The sequence below is a fragment of the Labrus bergylta genome, chromosome 20 (assembly GCF_963930695.1).
Source record: "Labrus bergylta chromosome 20, fLabBer1.1, whole genome shotgun sequence".
NCBI classification, from domain to species: Eukaryota; Metazoa; Chordata; class Actinopteri; order Labriformes; family Labridae; genus Labrus; species Labrus bergylta.
The window spans coordinates 17,999,889-18,023,333 of NC_089214.1; the positions used below are offsets into that span (position 1 = coordinate 17,999,889).

Below are 23,445 nucleotides of genomic sequence, written 5' to 3' on the forward strand. Positions count from 1 at the left end.
TTAAAAGCATTCATTTGTTTATTGAAGAAAACATCTGACAAAGTTTTAGGACATTAAAATAAAACTTTTTTTTTTAATCCAACGACAATAAAAGGTAACATTTTTTTACATGAATCAAAACCTCATCTAAATTATTTCAAGTAATCGCACCCTTATTCAGAAACCAAAGACGATGTATGCTACAGAGAGAGGCACTTAGATTTCATTAAATGCCTAAAGAAACCACAGGCTGTTGTGAAACCTTGTTGGGTAACAACACTTACAATCATCTCTGATCGTACACTTCTTGTCTGACAATGACACGAAGTGTACGGTAGTTGCTTGAGCAACGTTTGTCAAATCAATTGTGTATCAAATCAAGTCCAAAGAAGAGAGAGGTTTTCTATGGACAGGATCAGTCGGAGTGGGAATGTGAAGAAGCTATCGGGGGACTTTTCAGGATTTTAGTTCATTCAGATTATTGATAAACTGAAGCTTTAGACCTTCAGGACTTTTTTGATTTGTGGGTTCATTTGTGCATTTTTAGTTATGACCTTTAGATCTGGACGACAGCTTTTCCTCATCTTCAGTGGCTGTTTTAAAAATCTAGAATCTAAGGTTTCTTTTATTCTACAGGGTCTTCACACACAGTTCATACAAAGGATAAAATCACCTAAGAGCATCTGCTTTCCAATGAACCACACATTCTCCTTCTTTTTTGGGTCTTTATGTCACTTTTTCAGCACTATAGTGTACAGGGGGATAGTGATATTTTTTTTAGAAATATGGACGCCATGAGCCCCCTCTAAACCAAGACCATTTTCAGCAGACACCAAAAGTTAAACCACAAATTTGAAAGGATTTTGATTTTTTTTTCTTCACATTTGTATCCTTATGTTGTCTGTACATTTAAATTTTCCCACCATGATGTTGTTAAGAAGTAATAAACCAGGGCGCGCTGGTGGCGCAGTGGCAGGGCGCGCGTCCCATGTGTTGAGACTCTCTCTGAGTGGTAGGCCCAGGTTCACTTCCACCCGTGGCCCCTCTCTGCATGTCATTCCCCGCTCTCTTTCCCTGGTTTCCAACTCTATCCACTGTCCTCCCTCTGAATTAAAGGCACGAAAAAAGCCCAAAATAAATCTTAAAAAAAAAGAAGTAATAAACCGCAAGGCAAGGAATATAAGTGACCGTTTCTGTATCTCTCTGACCCTGAACTAAAATGATGAAGATGTGCATCAATAAAAACACAAATAGAATAGATGACAGAAATACACTAGGATCTGAAGAGTTTTGCTGGAGGTGTCAATCTTATGACTTTTCAGGAAAACAAAAACCTGTGTGCAGAAGCTGCAAACATTCCTATGGAAGGCTGACTACCTTGGACCTTGACTCTAGGAGGCCTGCCTTCACACAAACACTGAATCTGACGCCTGCAATAAGACATACGAGACCTGTAAGAATGTGGTTCTAAATGCCAGAGCACCCTTCTGCTCTCTACTCATCACCATGCATGTGCCGCTGAGACAGGATGTGTTTGAGAGTGTCCAGCTCTTGTGTCAGCTGCTCTATCCTCGTCTGCAGCTTCCGGTTTTCGTCCTGCAGCTGCATGGCCCTCTGCTGGGTCAGTAGGATTCTCCTGCGGGCCTTGTCACGGCTCTTTCTCACAGCAATGTTGTTCCTCTCCCGTCGCATGCGGTACTCTGCGCTGTCCTTGCTTAGGCTCCTCTTGTTGATCGGAGCCCGCAGAGTTGGCAGGAGGAAGGAAGAGAACTCCTGAATGCCAGAAAGACAAATAAGTTGTTTAAAAACTAGTGTTTTGGTGATGTGTCTCTCATCCACAAATTGATCTCACAAACACACACCTGCTGAGTGTTGGTGTGGCTCTGGTGGTGTATGCCCCCAGTGCTCGAAGTGTTGCTTAGACAGGAGGTCGGGAATGGCAGGTAAGACAGTCCCATCACCTGCTCAGCCACTCTGTCATCACTGTCTCCTCTCACCAGCCCGTGCGAATGGCCGTATGGTATCATGTCCATCTGAGCCAGCTGACTGGTAGAATCTGCTTGGTTTGAGTTGGTAGGATTCAGGTTCTGGGAGTGGACCTGACCCGTGTATGTGCTTGCCCACTCCTGGATGACAGAAGACACCCTGGAATCCGACATCTGGGGAGGTTGAGAGTAGAAAAATAAAGCTTCTTATGGGATAAATCTTTATCTTCCTTGCATACTGCATCACTTCATGAGCTTTCTTCTTGTGGTAAATATACCAATTTGAACTCCTTTATATTACTATAAAATATAAAACATGATGCACTGCAACATACTGTTTGTATTTTTGACTCCAGTTGAAACGCCTTAAAAAAAGGTTGCTTACATGTTATTGTTCCTGTGATGATAATGGAAAAAATGCAATCATCCCATGATGAATGCAAGGCTTTCACTCATTTTAAAACATTTCTAAAAGGTTTTATTCTTTTATTTAAGTGTTTGCATTGTATTCTTCTCACACCACTTCCTAAAAAAATCCCACTATGTGTACAGCCTATTCTGTCTTTTTAAGACAATCGCAATTTATCAGGTCACAAGTCCACGAGGGGGGATGGAGGATTGAAGTTTATTTTGCATTTTTTAATTATAAAATACAAAATACAAAAGCATAAAACAAGAGCAAATGTTACAGATGACAGATGCAACACTTTAGGGCAATTAACTAGAGCGGGGTTTAGAAGTAAAGACTAAAGTAACACTATGTAGGAACCAACGGCAACAATATGACATTTAATGAGTTAATCAAGGAGATCCACAGGTCAAAAAACAGGAACCATTTTGATAATCAATTTTTACTTTTTTGTTTAAATGAACGAAAAAGAATCACTGGTTCCAACTTTAAAAATGTGAATATGTGTTTTCTTAAATCTTCTAAGGTAGTAAACTTGTTCAGGTTTTGAGCGGTGTTTGAGACCAAACTTTTAAACTAAGAAATTAAACTTAAATGTGTTGTCCATTCTTTAAAAGTTCAGACAAAAATAAAAGTCAATAATGTGAGAAAACTTCAAATCAATTGACTGATCAAGTCAAACATAAGTGCAAAAAAAAAATATAGGCCTTGAAAAGCATATAGCGGTTAAATGAGATATAAATTGTTATTATTATTATTATTATTATTCTAGTTAACTTTAAATAAGAAGTAATTTTGCTATTTAGAGACCTTGGTAAAATCAGACAACTTTTATTTTCCTCTAACCCTAACCCTATGGTTTATTATTTAAAGGTTTAGCATTACAAGAATATCTGATTAACACACACAAACTAATAAAGTTTAGATTTGACTTACCATGACTTAGCTTTCCATGAACTCTGACTCCTGCTGCTCCTCCAACAGATTGACTGACAATGATCGGAAAAACAAGAGACACACAGGTACCCTCCAATAAACTCATCACCACCTCGCTCTCTCTCTCTCTCTCTCACACACACACACACACACACACACACACACACACACACACACACACACACACACACACACTTATACTGTACATGGGCACAGGAAATTCAGAAATATTTAGAAACAGGTCAAAGAAAGGTTCAAACCAATACAACTTTTCGGCTATATGTTCCATTTTTAATTACACTTTCTCACTCAGTGGCTTGAATGTCATAATGTAAAAATATAGGAGAAGCTCAATGTGTTGTAACAGTCTACGGTTTTAACCATAGACTGTCTGTAAAAGGTTTTAACCATAGACTGTCTGTAAAAGGGTTTAACCATAGACTGTCTGTAAAAGGTTTTAACCATAGACTGTCTGTAAAAGGTTTTAATTATAGACTGTTTCGTTTTTAATGCTGCAATTTTGTACGGACGTCAGTTTGACTTTTGTCCCTGTTAGGCCACCATAGATTACACTTTCTTCAAAATGGCTGCGCCTGTTGACAACGTGAGTTGAATTGTGCTCTCTGCTTTTTAATTAAACATGTATTTTAAGTTTCTACAACATGTGTTTGTGTCACACTACCTTCTGAATATTTAGTGTGTATTTTGAACTCTTCCTCGAAGCTTTTACTTGTTTCGTGCCAACATTTGTAGTTTTTAAAAGACTTGTGCTAACCATCTAGCTGCTCGCTAACTCTCTATAGAAAGCCTTTTTACCATAATTACACTTTTGTTACTTTGTTTACACTGTTTTTGCATTTCTTTCTAACGTGTAATATGTTTATATTTACTACATGACAGGATTTAATGGAAAGTGATGTACCAAAAGCGGTTCAGCTGCTGAGAAGTCTGACAGAACAGGTGAGAAAGTGTTACAGTGTGGTTATTATCATGTTTACTCCCTTTAAATGAAACCTTACTTCAGAAAAGGTAAAGGGGTAATAATGGATTTGAAGTGTCTAAAAATGTAAATTCTTGTCGGCGTTTTTTGTTTTGGATTTTGAAAAATAAAATAAAAAAATCAGAATCGAAAAAGACTGAAGTACTTTGAGTTTTCTGTTTATCTTTCATCACACTGATTTGAGTCTAATCTTTAATACTCCCTTGTATTGAAACTTCACGAACACAGTCATAAAGACACATTTCATGCTGACATAATGATGCATTAATAAAGTGACATGTTGTTTCCACCATGTTGATAATAACATGTAAACACAAAATGATTTTCCTCTTTCCTCTCATCAGTCAACAACAGCTTTCATTTGGTTTTCTCTGTAGGTTGCCTCAGTTACAATTCATGTCCGCGACCTGCTGACAAAAGTAAGAGATGGGACATTTAAGACCTCAAAGGTGAGATGGTCGACTTTATTTCTTTGATTATTTCATCAATTATGTCTCTTCAGGAAAGACCAATGCAAACCAGACAGCATGCAGGATAAATGGCTGAGCGACATGATCATGTGCAGTTTGCGTTTGAGAAACAAGATCAACATTTACATTTTCCCGGTTTTGGATTCAAATTCAAATTCAAAAAACTTCATTTGTCCCCGGGGGGGCAATTCAAAGACACACAGAGCAGTAAATTAACAACAGTGCAAGTAAACAAAACATTTTAACCTAAATAGAAAGTGTCAATTGAAATACAACTTCAAGCTTAAACTTAACTTAAAAATACAAAACCAACACATTATTATTTCCTGGATATGTGGTGCCTCAGAGTTTCTGAGGTGTTCTTTCAGGGAACACAAACATGCAGTCATTTGAATAATGTTGTTGTTTACTGTAACCTTGCTATCCACATTTTACATTTTGAGGATTTTTTTTTTTCAGAAGGTTCATGTAAAGTTGTGTTTTTATATATTGCAGGAACATAAAAAGAGGCTCGTGTAAATGACCTTTTAAATATGACCCATTGTAGTGTTGATGGTCTCCTTTCTCTCCCTGCAGGGTTTGTCTTTCTTAGACCTTCGGTATCACCTGCTTCTTTTCTACCTCCAAGACCTCACTCATCTCATCGCCATCAAAACCGAGGGAGGCAAAATAAAAGACAGTGACGCTCTTAACAGAGTGGTCTCCGTCAGAACGGTGAGTTGATAGTTCAGTCAAATCACGAGTAATGGGAGTTCATTCGTCACGCTCTAACATGCTGTATTTGTCCCTTCCCCTTCTGTCTTTAAGGTCCTGGAAAAGATGCGACCACTAGATCACAAACTTAAATACCAGATTGACAAACTCGTGCGTACAGCTGTCACTGGAAGTTTGGGTAAGACCAGTTATGTCGTGATGAATGACACTGGTTTTGTTTTAATATCGGCCGTAGAGCTGGGTTTTTCAAAGTGGGGCTTCCGACCCCCTGGGGGGTTGCCAGAGGCCGCTAAGGGGGTCGGGGTAAACTTTAAAGGACGAGTGGGGGAAAGTGGAGCGAGACATTTTTTTCTTCTTTTAACTAAGAACATAATTTGTGACAGTAAGATTTAAATATGTCGTTTTAGATGGTTATAATTCACTATGTAACAAACTCTATCTTTTCTTTTCTATGCCAGTCTTTCAATTTAAAAGAATTAAACACACATCACTGGCCAATCAGAATCAAGCAGCCGCGATGAAGGAATGTTTATAACAGGAGAAAGACACACTGAATGTAATCAATGAATATCAAGAGAGAGAGAGAGTTTATATTAATGTTATAATTATTCATAATTGGCTAAATATAAAAGACTATTTATAAAAAAAAAAACTTGAATGAAATGAATAAATACAATTAATTGTTAATAAGAATGAGGAAAAAGACAAGTTGTCTGTTGAATTATTGACATTGTAACATACCAGGAATTTAAGACATTTTGCAAAGGGGGGGGGGGGGGGGGGGGGGGGGGGGGGTGCTTTATTGAGGTTCTTGTCATAGTTAGAGACCCGCTGGTGTCGAGGATAAATATCTCATATGGGAGTTGCATGATTTTCAACCTGCTTTGTTTGAGTTTTCACAATTTGACTGCTTTTGTTGATTTCAGCTGAAAATGATCCGCTGCAGCTGCGTCCTAATCCTGAGAATCTCATCAGCAAAGTAAGGTTCAAATCTCACTTTACTTTGGTGGCACGGTCAAATTCTACTTTTACATAAAGAAATTAGCTTTTAAACTTTGAATCGGTCTGACTAACGCACTAATGTTTTTACAAGTGAAGGGAGGGAAATATTGTCTCTTGTGACTGACTTCCTTTCTTATTTTCTTCATGAACCAGCTGAGTGAATCAGAAGAGTCGGACGCTGAAGGAGAGAACAAAACCGCCGCAGAGAAGAAAGCAGCCCACTCTAGTGGCAGGAAATATGTACCACCGAAGATTGCTGCAGTGCATTATGGTAATTACAGTAGCGTCATTCTTCTGTGGGCATTGATCACATTGTTTGGAAGGAACCAAGCAGCTCAGCAGCTTCTTTTGGTACTGTGAATTTATAAAAACAAGAAGATTAAAACTAAAATCAAAATAAAGAATGCCACACATTTCTCACTTCACCCTGTTTCCTGCAGATGGCGACATGACAGAAGCTGACAGAAAGAAGGCTCAGGTGGAGCGGCAGAAGCGGGCTGCCCTCAGGAGCTCTGTGATCCAGGAGCTGAGACAGCAGTACAGCGACGCCCCCGAGGAGATCAGGGATAGAAGAGACTTCCAGAGCGATCGGGACAGCCGCGAGGAGCTGCACAGGTGTTTTTCTTGTTTCCTTAATAGAAACAGGTAGAAAAACATAGAGGCTAGTCAAGTTTGGAGAGAAGTAGAGATTAATTGTAGTGCAATACTGTGGGATTATATCCACTGATGGAATATTAAATAGCATGCTTGAAATGCTTTTGGACAAGTTTCTCAATATTCACTTGTTTATTTTTCTTCTTCACAGGAAAAACTATGAGGAGTCTATGATGGTGCGCCTCAACATGCCCAAACAACAGAAGAATTCTAAAAAGAGAGGCAGGATGTCTATGTCTGGCCAGCTGAGTGGTATAACACACTTCGGTGACATAACAGCACTGACGGGCGGCGATGGCGGACAGGTGGGTGATTTCGTAACCCATTTTTCAGACTGACCGTTATGCAACTGGAACTGCCAGCAGCACATCATGAATGATTAACAGAACTTGCGTTTAGAGGAATGCATGTGTGTATATGGGTGACTGAGAAGCCTGGCACCATACTCCATGCTCCACAGGTTTGGCATGCTAAACCTGTTAGCTTCCTGTCCCAAATGCACCAGTCTGCTGTCATAGAAAGCACTAATGAGTGTCAGTAATGACTACAATAAAACTCACTGATAACCTGTTCCACTGCCTCCAGATATGAGAAATTCATTCAGCTTAATGTAGCAAAGAGGAACTGAAAAATCTATTGGCTGTGTTTAAAGTTGTTTACTGAACACTAGCGCATTAAGCTCATCTCTGTTCAGTGTGTATGGTGGCAATGCAGCTTGTTTACATTTAATATTAGTAGTTTATTTACGTCACATTCTTCATTTTCCTGCTGTTCCTCACACTTTTCCTTGATGGCACAGGATGGAGACAACCCTCGGCCCAAGAAGAAGAAGAATATCATGAAGAAGAAAACCAAAAGAAAAGGTGAGGACATGAAGAAAGACCAGACAGTACAGACTGCCTCAGACCATTTTAGGGTCTTTACATTCACTCTTCAAATACATTCATCAGGGACATGATTGGCATCAGATAAAAAAAAAATCCGAATAGCATCTGTTCACACAATTTAAATACATTTCAAACCTGTTTCAGCACTGCAGAATATCTAGAGCTATAGGCTGGATACAAGCAGCTTATGTATAGTTAATGTGTAATATTTTAAAATATGACTGGGATTAGTAGTTGCTTAAGTGACAGTGTCCATATATACAGTAAGAAAGAGGAGATTTTACAATTTTGGATATAGAAACCCAGTCCTAGACCTCTGTGATATCAAAGCTGGTTACAGCTGTTGTCATGACAACAGATTGAAATGAAGCCTTAGTCAAATCGATCATACTTTATGAGCGCGTCATTAGATGGCGGCTAACGACCTGTCTGTGCAAAAATCCAGATTTATCCAAAAGAATCAGTCCTGATTCATACACTAATTAAGGTACCTCTAATACATTCACGCTTTTGGAAGACATTTTGGGTTGATTATTTTGCGGAGTTATTTTGATTTGTTGACTGGAGGAGCTGGTAAACAAACAGCAGATATAGAAAACAGCCTGCTTTACATTCAGCCAACTTATGAAACCCCAGTAGTCATATTCATGTGACTAATGGACTTTTCTTTCTTGCAGCTTTTAGGAAGCACAGATAGACCAGAAATGTGAATCAAGATCAAATGACAACACAGAGGATTCCTTACAAGCCCATTGTTTCTGTCAATATCATTTCTTCAAATGTATTTTTTTTTTTCTAACTACAGTTAATTAATACTGGGTCACCTGTGTAGTCTGTATGAAAGTGACTGTTTGTGAAATTAAAGTTGACTGTTGTCTCTGATATTTGTATTTTATTTCTTACCTCTTACACCACTGCATGTTTTTTTCTTGTACACTTCTAATCTCCCGCTCAGTCTTCATTATGAAGGTACTCATTGGTACTTAAGAAACCAATTCAGCCTAGTAAGATACAATTCACTGCTTGAGATGAAGCCGTATGGCGGTCCTGCAGGTGGAGCCCAAGACTGACCCAGATGTCACTGAGTAGAGAACATGTCACAACTGAAGATACAGGAAAAGTCAAACTTATTATCCTGCAAATGTCATCCCTTTAAAGTTTCTAGAAGACGTTACAGGGTGGAAAAGCAGAAATCAAACTAATAGCTGGATTAAGTGTAGCTGGTTAAGTTTCACTGAACAAAGCAGAGCTGTCAGTAATAGAAGTCAAAATGTGTGCTCTAAAAACAGATTCATTATTTTCACTACTGGAGCCGATCCCAGCTCCCAGGGTACCAACCTACAGTGTAGTCATAAATGATTTGGGATCAGTTGTCGAGAGTATACCATTGTCTCAGGAGGATTTCCTTTGTTATAATATTCAAAGTTTGCTCTACCTTGTGTCAATGGATTCTGCACGAGGAAGTTATTACATTATGATAATGTTCTTTTTTTGGTGAGCGACTACTTTGATGATAAATCTTCACGTCTTAAATAATTATTCTTGTGAGGGCTGTATAAAGTATACAGATACAAATAACTCATCTATAAATTAGACCAAAGAGGAAAACAGAGAAGATTAATTTAAAAAACACACAAACATTCATTTTTACACAATGTCTTTATTTTTTTTTCCCTAATTACAGACTCATGGGTTAAAAATTAAAATTAAAAAAGAAAACACTTTTTTTTTTTCAAACCCACTCCCCCTTTTCAAAAAAAGAAAAGAAACGAAAAAGGCTCCACACAAACCCCACAACTGACTTCCCCAGCCCTAAAATAACAGCTCCTGCACACTCCTGTTTATTAAATTAATCAATGCTGTAAGCTCATCAGCCTTCCTCAGACAAGCCGTGACTGCACTGCGCATAGTCAGAGAAAGGGGGCGCCTTTAAGACCGCACTGTACACCCCCCCCCCCCCCAAAACACTGGTCTCTGGTCCTGCCTTCCTCACTCTTGCACAAACTTGCCTCCCACTCAGCAATGCTGCCTTCAGCTCTCTGTATAGAAAACGTGTTGAATTTGGCTGCCTGTTTAGTGCTGCCTGTACTGCAGTGTCATGTGGTGTGTGTGTGTGTGTGTGTGTGTCTCGACCATGTGTGAGTGAGTTGAAGTGTGAAGGGAACTAAAAGCATCATCAGCGTTTGCTGTTGTAGTAAATGCCCCCCGCGGCAGGCCTGTGGTCGCCCTGCCCCCCTCCCCCGCCCCCCCACACGGACAGGATGGGGTGAGTGTGCATAGCGGGAGCAGAGAGAGAGAGAGACGCTGCGGAGACAGTGGGGGGGGCCTGCGCCACCTGGGGAGGGGTCGTCAGCCTCCACTGGTCCTGAAACCTGAAACGACAAGAAGTGGTCTAATATACAAAGAGAGGAGAGGGGAGGGGGGGGGGGGGGGGGAGGGAGAGACGGGAGACAGGGAGCACAGAAGGGGAGAGGGGAGAAGGGTTTGGGGAATGCGGGGTTGCATAAAATAAAAACATCGATGCCTCTCAAAGAAATCAAAAGGAGCTGTGGCCATGTCTGAGTTGGAGTTGAGAGGGTGTGGGCAAGCAGTGGGGGGGGGGGGGGGTAGCAGCAGACGAGGAACCCCACTCAGGAGGAAAGAAACATCTAAACATAAACAATCGCACTGAATACTGAAGGTCCACCACTGCCTTGAGAACAGTAGACAGAAATTCACAATCCATGGTGTAATGAGCCAAAGAGGAGGAGGGGGGGGGGGGGGGGGGGGGGGGGGATGAGTTATAAAATGCAGGCAGGGTAGGAGGTTGAGGGGGGAGAAAACGTTCAACACAGATGGGGTTGGGGGTAATGATAGACTCCAAAGCACAAACTTAAAACACATCAACAAATACTCTGACTAGTGGAAGTTTCACATATGTACGGTACATAAAAAAATGAATACAGTATCCTTTTCTCTTTTTTTTTTTTCTTTTCTTGCTGTTTACCCCACACATTTTTTTTTCTTGTTTTGGTAGTGGTGGAGGGTGAGTGGGTGGGCTGTGTTGGTGATGGTGATGGTGTAAAAAGCAGGAGGTCACAGCCAGACCAAAGGAGACATCTGCAGCCTGAGATACCATCATCCTCTCTCTTAACTTCCCACCCCTTAAAAAACCAACAGAATACAAAGAAAGAAATCTGCCACAGTACTCCCCAATGGCCAACGTATACCTTACCAGGGGGCGCCTGCATCAATCTCCGCACACGCACGCTCACACACAATCGCACACTGCGGCCAGTCAGTTTCTCTGTCCAGGAGAAGTGTTTTTTTTTTTTTTTTCCTTTTTTTTGTCTTTTTTTCCCCTCTTCTGGGATTCTCTTCTTTTATTGATGGGAAAGGAGGGCATTTTTTCATTGTGTTTTTTTCTTTTTTCTTTTTTTTCCAAATGGGAACAGGGATGGGGAAAGGGTTGATAGTAAGGGGGTGTTTGGGAAGGAGGGGGTGTTTAGTAAGGGGAATACCACGATGTTGTTCGCCCTCGGCCCCTGGAAAAGAGAGAGAAAAAGAGGGTGAGTTTTTTTCTTGTTGGCTTAAGAAGACGGACACCAATTTCCTGGTGTGATATAATATAATATGTGTGTGTGTGGTGTGTGTGTGTGCATGTATGTGTGTGTGTGGTTGTGAGCAGAGACAGGGTCTGCTGGAATTTCAGTCCAGGATGTAAACTGAAGGGGAAAGAATATTCTTATAGAAATATTGGTTTCAGAATATATAACACAATGTGGAGGACAGTGTTCACAAATAAAGAGACATACCATCTAATCGGTATTGTGCCTTTGATCTTACAAGTTGTGTTGTAACAAATCAATCTGGAAAAAAATAGACTACAGCTTAGTCAAGAGAGGATAGTGTTTAATTTCCAGATATCAGAATAGTGTTTTGGTGTGTGTGAGGGGGACGGCAAAGGCACTCTCTCTCCCTCTTTCTCTCTCTCTCTCTCTCGCTCTCTGTGCGAGAGGCGCCTCTGGGGTCACTGTGGGGAAAGACCTTGAGGACAAACAGCACCAACATAAACCCCCAGCATGACACATTACACATACATACACACACATATTTGACAATTTGGGGAACAAAACTCGGTTATTATACACTCAAGCACTGCCTCACACATACACAGAAGCGAGCAACAGCAAACTTGACACGCCCTCTCACCTTGATCACACACATCATTCAGTGGCAACAAAAAAAAAAAAGAAGGTCAAACTGGGACTGCATCCAGAGGCCGTTAGGCTAGATGCTGAGGTCAGGCTGCAGTAATGAACCCTCGTTTCTGGGAGTGAAGGCTGTAAAGGTGAATCTGAGTTGTACTGTGTGTGTAATGGTTCATGTACGTGCAAGGGTACACCCTAAACCGAGGCTCTTCCACACGAGTACAGTACGTGTGTGTCTACTGGGTGACATCAGAATCTTTTCCTGCACTGTGCTTACTAAAGGGAATAACAAGAATGATGTTGTTAATGAGTCTAACACCAATAACAGTACTTTTCTCTGCTGGATGCCAATTTCACAAGTTCAAGTAAACGTTGTTTTCTACTTCTGACCTGGTGTAAGCATGTCTTTAGCCTGTGCAGACAACACATGCTTTGGCCTTCATGAATCTTAATTGCTATAGCTGAAGCCAATTAACACTTGAAACACTAGAATGAATGAAACTTAAATATGTTTGGGCAGTGATTGCAGGGCCAAAGCCAGAACTGCAAAATCTTCACAAGCACAAAAGTAGGTCAGTGCAAGGATTTTGAACTTGGCATGTGGTTTTCTTCACCATGGATGTGTTCCCACAACTGAGACAAGGCATCAATGAAAGTGTTGGGCTTTTATATGCGAGCCTGATTCTGTTCAACTGATGCGTGATCTTAAGTAGACAAGTGATGAATTCCTGATGTAGCAGCCAAACAGCATTTCTGCTCTCCTCTACAAGAGGCCAGCTCAAGTGGAACTCTGCTTCTTGGCATGCTACTCTTAATGGGCAACTATCACATGTGAACAAAGGAAATGTACACTATGTAGTTATCATCGATGAGCTTTTCTATGATTCTGAGTGCAGATATCACAATTGGCAACAACAAAAAATGTCATGACCTCGGAACTGCCAGCTTCACTATGTCTCATGCCAATCAATAAAACACAGTTATTAGTGTCTTTTCTCAGCCCGAATCTGCATGTCTATGTACATTTTTGGCTTTTCTGCTTTATCGGCTGATTTTTCTTAGTTTCATCCAACTTCCACTCCTGAAAGCCAGAACTGTTCTAGTTCAATAAATCACACAGAATGTCATACCTCAGTAAAATGCTTTCAATTTTTCAGATTATAAAACTACCTATTTATATCAGCTTTCAGCTTTTGCTGACTTGATTACACAGATATACACCACAACTCTTTGAGTGCCTTGTCCTGCAGCCTGGGCCAAATGGCAGTGAATAAACTGGCAGGGTTAGGGTTTCTTGGTATGTGTGGGAGTGGCTGGGGTAAGTACACAGAGTGAGTGATTAGAGAGATTCTGACCTTGAGCTGCAGACACTTTCTCACAAAAAGGAGTAAGGAGTCGTGTAACTCTTTGCTGTGATTATTTAAACGCAGCCTCATTGAAATGGAATTCGTCGCACAATTTCTTGAGACAAGAGCAAGGGCAATAATAAACCCACGAGATAAACTTGACTCAAAATGAATTTCCAGAAGGTACCTGGCCTCTGACAGACCTCTAAATGAAGGTTTTATACTAACTCCCAAATAACTGCTGCGTCATCTTCAGGCACATGGATCTTGGTTCAATATTAAGTATTAAGACGCAGCCAAAGCCTGGAGTTCCAGATGCTCCAATCAGAATCTCTCTGTATCATGTATGGGGAAGTTGGCATGCTGGATCAACATGTTTGGCACACGCTCCCTTTCTTAATCTCTAAAAAAAAAAAAAAAAGAAGGTGGGTCTGGCAGAGAGCTCTGTGGGGCTTCTATGGAGATCTCACTGAGACGCTTTATCATCTTGACATCTCTGTTAACAGGGACACACAAAGTTCCTCTTAATCATTCTTTCAAATTTGCTCTATTGATTACTTTCAATTCTCATGTATCCAAACTGTTCTCGCTTTATTGAGTGATTGCCAAGAATTCTCACATCTTAAACACTATGTTTACAGAATGTGGTTTATATTAAGACCCACAGGACTCCACTGCAAAAAGTGAAGAAACCCAAGTAAACACTCAGCAGAAAGCCACCAGAGTCCCTCTGCACATTAAATCAATCATCACCAGATTGTGTCTGTGTTCACCATGGATAACAGTCATTGCAGACCAAACCTAGTGCTTAAGGGGTTGATTAAATATTTAAATTACACCACAAGCACCACCAGGATTTCAAGTTGCCATAGCTCTGGACACACTGATGATTGTGCATCACAAAAAGCTGCCACAGTGTTGCAGCAGACTGAAGCGTATCATTAATCTGATGGTAACAGCCCGTACTGACTTCTATCAGGAGAAATAGTTTGCACCTAAACGCTTGATGCCAAAGACCTTAGCATTTCAATTAAATGATGGTGTATGTGAAGTCTGGGAAGCACACACTGATGTGCACTCGGTCTGATGGCCTCCATTTAGTTTCTATCACAATCTTGTACACACTGTCCTCCATAATACTATTTTGAAATGTTATTTGTGGCCTGTAATTGGCACCAATACCCTATATGGCTGGGGTTTTTCTACTCTGCTCTTTCTTTGCTTGATCTGAATTTTGTTGACAAAGAACTATTGTCCACTGACTATGCTCAGACTGCTTCTCTGGTCCTTCTCTACATCACCCAGACAAGAATGAATTAGTTTTTTTCTGTTCAGTATATGCACTCCTTTACACTATTTCGAAAAAATCTCATACAGGCATGTAGCTATAATCATTTCTCAAAGTCTAGCGATAATATTAAAGGCAAGTTCTAGATTTCCTTCCTGATTACCCTACAATTTCCTATCACGTCGAGTTCATACCTAGAGGAAATGATTATCGAATGTTCTGTTCCTGTCTGGGTGAAATACAAAGAGGGCTGTTTTGACCCTAAATAGCGGGTGACCATGACAGCCAACATTAAAATGTGCTAAGGAGTCATTTCTTATCGATAGCTGTTGCAATTCTTTAGAATCAGTCAACACAGGGAGCTTATTCTGGCTGCTCTTAATAGTCTGTCTCCTCCTGTCCTGGGAGTGTGAGGTGCAGTGCATGCAGGTGCTCTCCCACAGAGTATAAATGAGGCGCCTCGGCGTCAGCTCACCTGAAGGCCCGTCCTCTGCCTCTGGGTGGTGTGTAGCCACTGTAGTAGCGTGCGCGTGATGAAAAGCTTCCTCCCCGTGACCGGAACCGAGCCCGTGGGAAGCCGCGGTCTGTGGTGCTAATGCCTGGTCGGTTTGTTCTCTTAGCGCCCACCTGAGAAACAGGATTCATAAGTGGAAAGTAACAAATTAACAGCCAATCCTGTGGCTCCCCCATACAAAAACACCATGTAGATCTGAGACTTTGGGGATTTTCTTGAAAGCAACCTTTTTGGAAAGTAAACCCTCAACTTACAGTGAAGGGAAAATATTACGCTCATATTTCTTTAAGCACAAGGAAGCCCATGCCCATCCACCTAGGGGGCTACACAGGCAAGACATGAAAAAAAACAACTAAATGTTAAAGGCCATAGTTATTTGTTCCAGGACCCTAAAGGGACTCATTAGTTTTTGGGGAAAATATAATATATATACCCATCTAGTGTAAGATGTAGCAGACATGACCCGGTTCAGAACGAGAGGCACCTCTTTGTCATATTTGAATCCATTTCCTTTTACTTAGTCAATTTGGTGTGAGCGGCTACCTGACTGTCTGGGTTTGATTACCACCCTGCTGAACCATTAGCTGATCTATCTGAAGTCTCAACAGTTTGTATTCCTCTGAAGGAGGAAGTTGTAATTGTAATAACTATGATATACTCAGTACTGCGTTTATGCTTGGTCTTTGTTGGCTTCATTTAAGTGAACACAAACCTGCTCCCCATTTTAACCACACCTCAAACTTGTTCTGACATATGACCATGAAACTAAATAACTTGAGTCTTTCAACAGAGTCCTCTTATATAGGATTATTATTTATTAACAGTTGATTTCTAATCAACGGACTACCCCCCAGTTAACAAACATGCATAAAAGTTGCACCATCAGGCCAACAGAAATTATACTTGATTTAAGTGTTAAACAAAAGAGGCCGGCGCCATGGTATAACTCGGAAATTTGAAACTGAAACATTGAGTCTGATTAGATGAATAGTAGTACTATCTGTTGTTGTTGCTATGTTTGTCTCTATCCATCTCTCCTTTTCTGCATCGCCCTCTATCCCACTCTCTCTGCTCATGCAGCAATGACACATGGGTGTTCACCATCAGCCTGGTCTGCTTAACATTTCTGCCTTTAAAAGGATATTTTTCTCTTGCCACTGTTGCCAAGCGCCTGCTCATGGTAGACTTGTGTTGGGTGTTTGTGTACACTATAACAAAAAGTACAATCTAGGCCTGCTCTATTTGTAAAGTGTCCCAAGATAACTTTTAGGATTTGGCGCTACATTAAAACAATTGATGTGGGTTCTGAGCCTGGTCTCAGGTCTTCAAGTAGGTCTTAAGGAGCCTCTACTCCAATATAACATTTTTCAGATGAACAGAAAATCTCCAAACTTAGAAAGCAGACATTAGATTTCTTTACCTTTATCTGCCTTCCTCTAAAAAGGGACTCGTCCAAAGCCATGGCTGTCCTTACAGACTCTTTGTCTGCAAACTCTATGTAGGCAAACCTGGAGAACAACATACAAGAAGAGCACTCAACTTCAGCTAGACAGACAATATCACTGACTTGATATGTTGGCATAAAACTGTATTTAATGGCTATCACAGAAACCAGGAGGCGAAGTGAAGTTAATCCCCTAAAAATAGCTTTGAACAAAGTTCAGAGCTATTTCTGGTGGTATTCAAAGTGACATTCATAAAGAAGATTAAAGGCTGACAGCAACAGATGCAAAAGAAACATTAATACTGCAGTGTGGCAGTGGTATATTTGCAACACAAAATGATAACCACTGCTCCAGTGATGCGACCTGCACAGTGAAAAGGTACAGTATATTGTTTGTTTATTACCCTTTGGGATGCCCTGTGTATTTGTCACATAGGATGGTAACTCTATTTACTGAGCCGCAGCCATGAAAATGAGCCTCTAGCTCTTCTGCCGTTGCACCGTAGTCCACCTGAAAAAAGGGGGGAGAAGTTGAGGCACCAACAGAGTTCTGGCATGTGATCGGCAAAAGACAACGAGCAGGGAAATATGCAGAGCGCAGAGCAGGGCATAACAAAATCTTAACAGCAGAAATATAACCAAGAGTTTACATTTAGGTGCAACTACACCTACTTCCTAAACTACATGCGTTTGTGATAGTTGTTTCATCAAGCTAGACAAACTACAGCCACTTAGAACAGGGAACACATGATAAGTGGGGGTCTCAGGGTCCATCCTGAGAACACTTTAAATGTAAAAAAAGTGTATTTTATTCATTTCTGTTAATTCCCATCCAGTAATTTATGGCTTTTCTTTTTCCGTGCCTTTTTGTTTTAAGATGTCACTGAAGGTTACTGAAGGTCATCTGGTGAGTCTGTTGGGCCGTGATGTGGTGACCCGCCTGTCCTGACTATAGCAGAGGAGAACTCAGACTCACTCACAAGCTGTTTCAAACAAGCCACACACACAAGCTAACATGTCGGCAGTGTGGACCTGAGGTGCTCATCAGCAGAGGTGAGCAAGCCAAACACTGGAGGTTAGAAAAAGACCCCGTACTTTCTCCTCTTGCCCAAAAGTATCTACCTCTCTCTCTAATTATCTCTCGCAAATTATGACATTGATATAAACAAGAATACGAGAAAAAAGGGGTTAAAACTAAATTTTCTGGGGGAGATTTGTCTGAGTGAGAGATAGAGATAGTCTCTTTTTTTTGCTGTCGATTATAGTGCTTCAGAGAAATAAAATCAGAATCAGCCAAATGAGATATCCCAAGGTCGAAGCAGGGGAGAAATCGGCCAGAGATATTGCAATTGGTGCATCTCTGGATGTAACCTCTTCAAGCTCGACGTCTTAACATCTCCAATCCGAGAGTATTTGTTGCGCTTTAAGCTTTGTGGTTTGGGGGTTAAACTTTTTTTAAAGAGAACTTGATCAGAAAGTTGTAACACGATACAAGACAGTCTGATCCAACTGAGACAACAAAGAGACAGGAACTCACATTTCCAACGTAAATCGACCGGCCATCTGCCTCCATCTTTTCCTCGATGGACATGATGACGGGGCCGACTGCACAGCAAGAGAGGGAGGAAAACACAAAATGAGCAACAGACTCTTTAGGAATATTAATTCAGAATATTGTTTGCTCTCGTTTGTCAGTCAATAAGCCGTGCATCTCTAAACTCATGGTGTAGTATAGTGATGGCCACATTACGTTTCATCTTTGTGGACAGATAAAAGAAACTGCTGTTAATTACTTGACTATTAATTTAAAACAAATCAAAGTTTCTTGATTTGCCATATTTGCTAGTAAAAGGTAAATTGATTTGAGCTTGTACAGCGCTTTTCTAGTCTTCTTATTACACAGGTCACATGTTCACATCACATTCACATACTGATGGCAGAATATAAGTCACACCAGTATAGAAGACGCACTCTGTTTTTGAAGGTCTCTCAGAGACAGAAAAAAGTTGAAACTGTCTTCCTGTCAATTTCTATTGTGCTCGGCGAGGTCTACAACGTGCAGTTTCTGTGCAGCTCTTTTAGTTTGGTCTGTTTTCACATTGTTGAGTTTGCACTCCTACTAGCTACAGAATGGTATTCGACCTTCAGCCTGCAGTGAAAGTTGTGAAGCACAGACCCCTAGCTTGCAAGCTCTCTGCCCGACACCGCTGGTCACTCTTTAGCTTTAATATTAATAAAAACAGACAATGTATTGTAAAAAGTGAAGGTGCACGATTTAAACAAAGAAAGTGCATGTAAGTTGTGTAAAAGAACTCAACTCAAAATCCTGAGTCAATCGAAAGAGCCCTCGACAAGGTTTATTTACAGAGCAATATACTACTGTTTTCTGTACATACATGATTATGAAGATGTGAAAAAGTTGCACAGCCAGACTGGTCTGTGTGGTTGTCTTTCCCAGTACAGCGTGCAATCAGCTTTCAAAACACAATGAATGGGGATGGGTTTTTAAATCAGTACAGGTCGCGTGTAGTGTGTGACGGTGACTGCTGAACCCGCGGTGGTCAGCATTTTATAAGGTAAATTAGTTGCACCTGTGTATATGACACAGCCAACTTTTAAGATGAAAAAATAGATAGGCTCCGACCTTCTGGTTGAGACGTCTGACTCTACCACTGAGCAACAGCAGCCATATTTCATTATGTGTAATACTTAGATACCTGCTCCATTCAAAGCAATACAATTAAGCAGTTTTATTAGATTAATCAATGCCCAAACTACAGACTAACATTTATTTTTATGAATACATTTGAAAGCAACTTTCTAAACTTGGCACACTAGCACAAGGATTAAGTCAGGACACGTCGACTGTTTCTGAAAATGTCTATGCATTAAACATCACTCTTTAATAATCATTGAAATAATATAACATACATTTCGATTATTCAGAGTAGAGGTCGCTGTTGTTGATCATTTGCCAGAGAATGGATCAGGGAAATGTAGACAGATAAGACAGAGATCCTGCTTTCAAAACATAAACAAATACCTGGTGGGGGGCTGAGATTCATCTGTTTCTCCACCTCGTTCTGTAGCTCCTTCAGCTTCTCTGCCTCTTCCTCCATCTCTCTCACCCGAGCTTTTATCGCCTCCAGTTCCTACAACATAGACACAAACTTATCATTTAGAGCCGTCAGTCATTCATATGCTACATTTTAGCCATGAAAATGTAATCATGACCAAATTTCACCTTTAACACCCCAATGGCACCCATCTGCAGCCCAAATACAACAGAACAATAATAAAGAGATGCTGAACCTGTAAGTGATGGCAGAGCCACAATGCAACCAAAAGGCCTTTTACCGGAGGCCTGAATTTAGCAGGGGGATTGTGGGCTTTGGGAACAAATCAGGGAAGGTATCTGAGGCTCCTTTTCCAACAGACGACCCCATTCATCAGATTTGGTTAAAACATGATTTTTGCAGGGATGCTGTAAATAGAGCCGTTTTCACATTTGCACACCTGAAGAGATCTAGATCATTTCAGGATGGCTGCTCATGAAATTCTCCCAACCTGGATGTTCACATATGCACCTCACAGCATGAGGCTTTCTCTGTCAAACAGGAGGGAGGGGGGGGGGGGTCTCCTGAGGCAAGAGGTTACAAAAAATGATATGGCGCCATAATTAGAATATTTGCCTTACAGCAATGCTACTGCTTTGACGGAGAAGAACACACTGATAAACACAGAACATAATGCAGCTGTTTAATGACGTGCTCAGAGATCATAGGGGCCACGTGCAAACAGTATATGCACTGTGTACCTGTCAGAGGATAAAAATGTCAAACACCCTCTCCCAATTGCTCGAGGTAAATTCTCCTGATTATATCCTGCTGCTTTCTAAAATCAGCTCACTCTGACTTTCTGCGGAAAAAAAACATGTCTGTCCCCATATCAAAATTTAACGGCTGCATTAACTTTTCTGTTGGTCAGTATGTTGTTCTCCACATTGTGATATTGTCTAACCACACGTAGCATTGATATAAAGGCAAACATTCTCATTACTGCATCGTGTAGCGGACTGTGTTGTTTTGTCCGCTACTTCCACATTGTTATTTTTTTACATCACGTCTCCCCCGTTTAAGAGATATTTGTTAAATGATTAGTTTCAATACTATTCATTTTGGTCTTCTCATAAGAGCACAGTTATTTGATAAAACTATTTAAATCAACAGCTACACTGCTCTTAAAAAAAACAAATAAGATGATCGACAATAAAACCGATCATATAAGTCAGAAAACAGTATGTGAAAATTAGTAAGTTAACTTCATTTGAAGAAAAGGGCTGAGGAGATAACAAGCATGACTATAGGAACAATGAATTTCAAATTATTTCGTTTTTTGCATTTTCATTAACATGATTCATTAGATTCAAATCCACACATATAACCATCCATACCTTCAAAACAAAATAAACTCTCACTGTGGAGACTTCATGCTTGGGCTCTGGTTCTAGCTGTTTACCATTACATTTACTATTTTGTCACCTGACATTGAAATAAACAAATAGTAAACCAATCAATAATCGTTTTAGTTTGCTGTACCTCAAAAAGGGAATCTAAGCAAGAGCACTTTGAGAAATTGGAAATGTGTTTGAGCTGATGATCAGGTCTGAGGTTTGGAAATAAAAACAAGAACCCATCAAACAATTAAAAAAATATATATATATTCTTATGGTGAACACAGCGATGTCCGTGTCCTCATAGAGAGCAGACCCTCCTGACAGTGGTGCACTGCAGCACAGTGGGAATCTTTCCAGCTCTATCCAGGGCTGATGCTTATGCTGACAGGTTTTTTAATGCAAAGGCTCTTTGTGCAGCTGGGTACATTGACACTGACAGGCCATATTCAATTAGGTCTTATCACCAAATCACTGGGCTAAACTGCACAGTGACATTGCTGACCGTCACGATAATGGTGGTGATTTTAACCTTTTACTTGTGTATAATTGAAGCTGCATGCTTTCAGTCCCCCCACGCTGGTAGATTATTAAAACAATCAATCCGACAGTGACATGCTGGAGCTCCCATCTTTTGTCGCATATTCAAGGCAAGCTCTTTCACACCCCTCCCTTCTCTCCTTATCCTTGTCCTAGCAAAACACTGAAGGATGCGAACCCAGCCCCTTAAATACCGCAACCTCCTGCTTTTCACACTCTCACCACCCGGCAGACAGTCACTGTTAGAACAAATCCCACCTGGACATGCTGCAAAGACATGACCAGCGAACATGCTGTCATGTGAATGCATGTAGAAATTCAAGTCGGTCGACAAAACGCCTTTTAATACAGGACATACTCGTATTTGCTACCACGGATAGGTGAGACCAAGCGATGTCCAAAATGAATGACAATTAAATATGGCAGGTGTCATCTCCAGCATTGCTCTGTTGAATTGGGCTAGTGTGATAGCATGTCGGAGTTTCTTTATAGCACTGTCACAAATCAGACCAGCGAGACAATGGCATCTCAAAGCAATGCATCAAGCGACTATTGAGGTTCACTGATCATTTAAAGTGCAGCACATGATGCTGTGGCTTGGAATAAGCTAATGTTAGCCTGCTGGCGCTTGGTCATTTGCATGTTCACACACCGGTGCTTCAAACGCAGCAGCTGCGTGCTGTACACTTAATGAGTAGAAGAGATAACATTACCGTAAGCAGGTCGCCTTCTTTAGCAGGGAGACTCTGTGGCTAATGGCGGCGGCCTGTCCTACCCTCGCCCCTTACTGTCTCCTACATCTCCGTCTAGCATTTTTTTTTTTTTTTTTTTGTTGCCCCCACTCCCCCCCCCCCCCCCTCACCGGCTCGTGCTGCTCCCTGGCGCAGAGAAACTGGCCGCTGTTGCGCCAAGATGGCGGCCGGCGCTTCGCATGTCACCACCCTTTTCTACTGCACTGCGTGAACCACAATGGCGGTTAACATAGAACCTGAAGATAGCAGCAACGAAAACGACATGTGGCCCAAGACTTGTAAGAATAAAACACGTCAAATTGGTTGCCGGAGTTCGCCTACATATCCGATCTGTTGTAGGTGTTTGTAGTGGTACTCATGGGGGGGGCATCATCTTAAACAATAACCTTCACTTACCGGGTCTTCAATTGCGGCCTCTCCCTCTTCTAATCCCGGTTCTTCGTCACCGACACCCGGGTCTTCCAGCTCAGGATGTCCGGGGTCAGAATCTAGTAGGGATTCCTCCGCCAGTCCGTTACCGAACTCCGCCATCGCCCTGATCCTACTGTACCGACTCACCTCGTGGCTCAGGCCCGTACTCACACACAAGGGGGGCAGCGTGAGCGGGGCGGCGGAAAGAAAAAACGCCGCTTAGTAAAGTTAAAATGTAGATTAAATGCTACCTACAGTAACAGCCACTTTTCAAACAGCATTCCACGACTGACGAGTACTTCTATTCTGTCTCTTCTTTTACAAAAAAAGTCCTAATTTACGACGGACAACCTAGTTTACTTACTTAAATGTGTATATAAAATAGGCGAGGACTACGCGAGAGCGGCAGCGTCCATCAGTTCAGAAATGGAAGCCGGGGGCGGAGTCATGGAACACTGCAGGCGGGAAACT

At 41.2% G+C, this 23,445-nt stretch overlaps 3 protein-coding genes across 6 annotated transcripts; 1 reads left to right on the forward strand and 2 right to left on the reverse strand.

Moving 5' to 3' along the window:
• cebp1 (CCAAT/enhancer binding protein (C/EBP) 1) lies at positions 1 to 3,464 on the reverse strand. Its single transcript, XM_020638622.3, has 3 exons — positions 3,310 to 3,464; positions 1,842 to 2,138; positions 1 to 1,752 (listed from the first exon to the last, which is right to left on the reverse strand). The coding sequence occupies exons 1-3, from the start codon at positions 3,310 to 3,312 to the stop codon at positions 1,474 to 1,476; spliced, it is 579 nt and encodes a 192-aa protein (XP_020494278.2). The 5' UTR covers positions 3,313 to 3,464; the 3' UTR covers positions 1 to 1,473.
• Positions 3,465 to 3,839: 375 nt separating this feature from the next.
• On the forward strand, positions 3,840 to 8,918 carry ngdn (neuroguidin, EIF4E binding protein). 2 transcript variants are annotated; one of them, XM_020638592.3, is made up of 11 exons: positions 3,840 to 3,913; positions 4,210 to 4,269; positions 4,687 to 4,758; positions 5,356 to 5,493; positions 5,587 to 5,671; positions 6,420 to 6,472; positions 6,649 to 6,766; positions 6,936 to 7,140; positions 7,301 to 7,454; positions 7,949 to 8,012; positions 8,714 to 8,918. In XM_020638592.3, the coding sequence occupies exons 1-11, from the start codon at positions 3,893 to 3,895 to the stop codon at positions 8,731 to 8,733; spliced, it is 990 nt and encodes a 329-aa protein (XP_020494248.1). In that variant the 5' UTR covers positions 3,840 to 3,892; the 3' UTR covers positions 8,734 to 8,918. The 2 variants fall into 2 exon arrangements, with proteins under 2 accessions (XP_020494248.1, XP_020494249.1); XM_020638593.3 differs by having other exon boundaries at positions 3,847 to 3,913; positions 6,936 to 7,110.
• A 758-nt stretch (positions 8,919 to 9,676) lies between these two features.
• Positions 9,677 to 23,405, reverse strand: pabpn1 (poly(A) binding protein, nuclear 1). 3 transcript variants are annotated; one of them, XM_020638549.3, is made up of 7 exons: positions 22,960 to 23,405; positions 19,862 to 19,970; positions 18,356 to 18,423; positions 17,223 to 17,329; positions 16,795 to 16,882; positions 15,336 to 15,487; positions 9,677 to 10,408 (listed from the first exon to the last, which is right to left on the reverse strand). In XM_020638549.3, the coding sequence occupies exons 1-7, from the start codon at positions 23,092 to 23,094 to the stop codon at positions 10,213 to 10,215; spliced, it is 855 nt and encodes a 284-aa protein (XP_020494205.1). In that variant the 5' UTR covers positions 23,095 to 23,405; the 3' UTR covers positions 9,677 to 10,212. The 3 variants fall into 3 exon arrangements, with proteins under 3 accessions (XP_020494205.1, XP_020494207.1, XP_020494206.1); XM_020638551.3 differs by lacking the exon at positions 22,960 to 23,405 and adding an exon at positions 22,525 to 22,658; XM_020638550.3 differs by lacking the exon at positions 9,677 to 10,408 and adding an exon at positions 10,954 to 11,560 and having other exon boundaries at positions 22,960 to 23,404.
• Between the last annotated feature and the right edge of the window lie 40 nt (positions 23,406 to 23,445).

What these genes read in the sequence shown, in the direction of transcription:
- cebp1 (XM_020638622.3), bottom strand. An exon ending in GCCACACCAACACTCAGCAG is followed by an intron (nt 1,753 to 1,841) that starts GTGTGTGTTTGT and finishes TCTGGCATTCAG; the next exon opens with GAGTTCTCTTCCTTCCTCCT.
- ngdn (XM_020638592.3), top strand. Translation starts at nt 3,893, where the DNA reads ATGGCTGCGCCTGTTGACAAC. An exon ending in AGCTGTCACTGGAAGTTTGG is followed by an intron (nt 5,672 to 6,419) that starts GTAAGACCAGTT and finishes TGTTGATTTCAG; the next exon opens with CTGAAAATGATCCGCTGCAG. An exon ending in GATTGCTGCAGTGCATTATG is followed by an intron (nt 6,767 to 6,935) that starts GTAATTACAGTA and finishes TGTTTCCTGCAG; the next exon opens with ATGGCGACATGACAGAAGCT.
- pabpn1 (XM_020638549.3), bottom strand. Translation starts at nt 23,094, where the DNA reads ATGGCGGAGTTCGGTAACGGACTGGCGGAGGAATCCCTACTAGATTCT. An exon ending in GGTCGATTTACGTTGGAAAT is followed by an intron (nt 17,330 to 18,355) that starts GTGAGTTCCTGT and finishes CCCTTTTTTCAG; the next exon opens with GTGGACTACGGTGCAACGGC. An exon ending in TACACAGGGCATCCCAAAGG is followed by an intron (nt 16,883 to 17,222) that starts GTAATAAACAAA and finishes GTTGTTCTCCAG; the next exon opens with GTTTGCCTACATAGAGTTTG.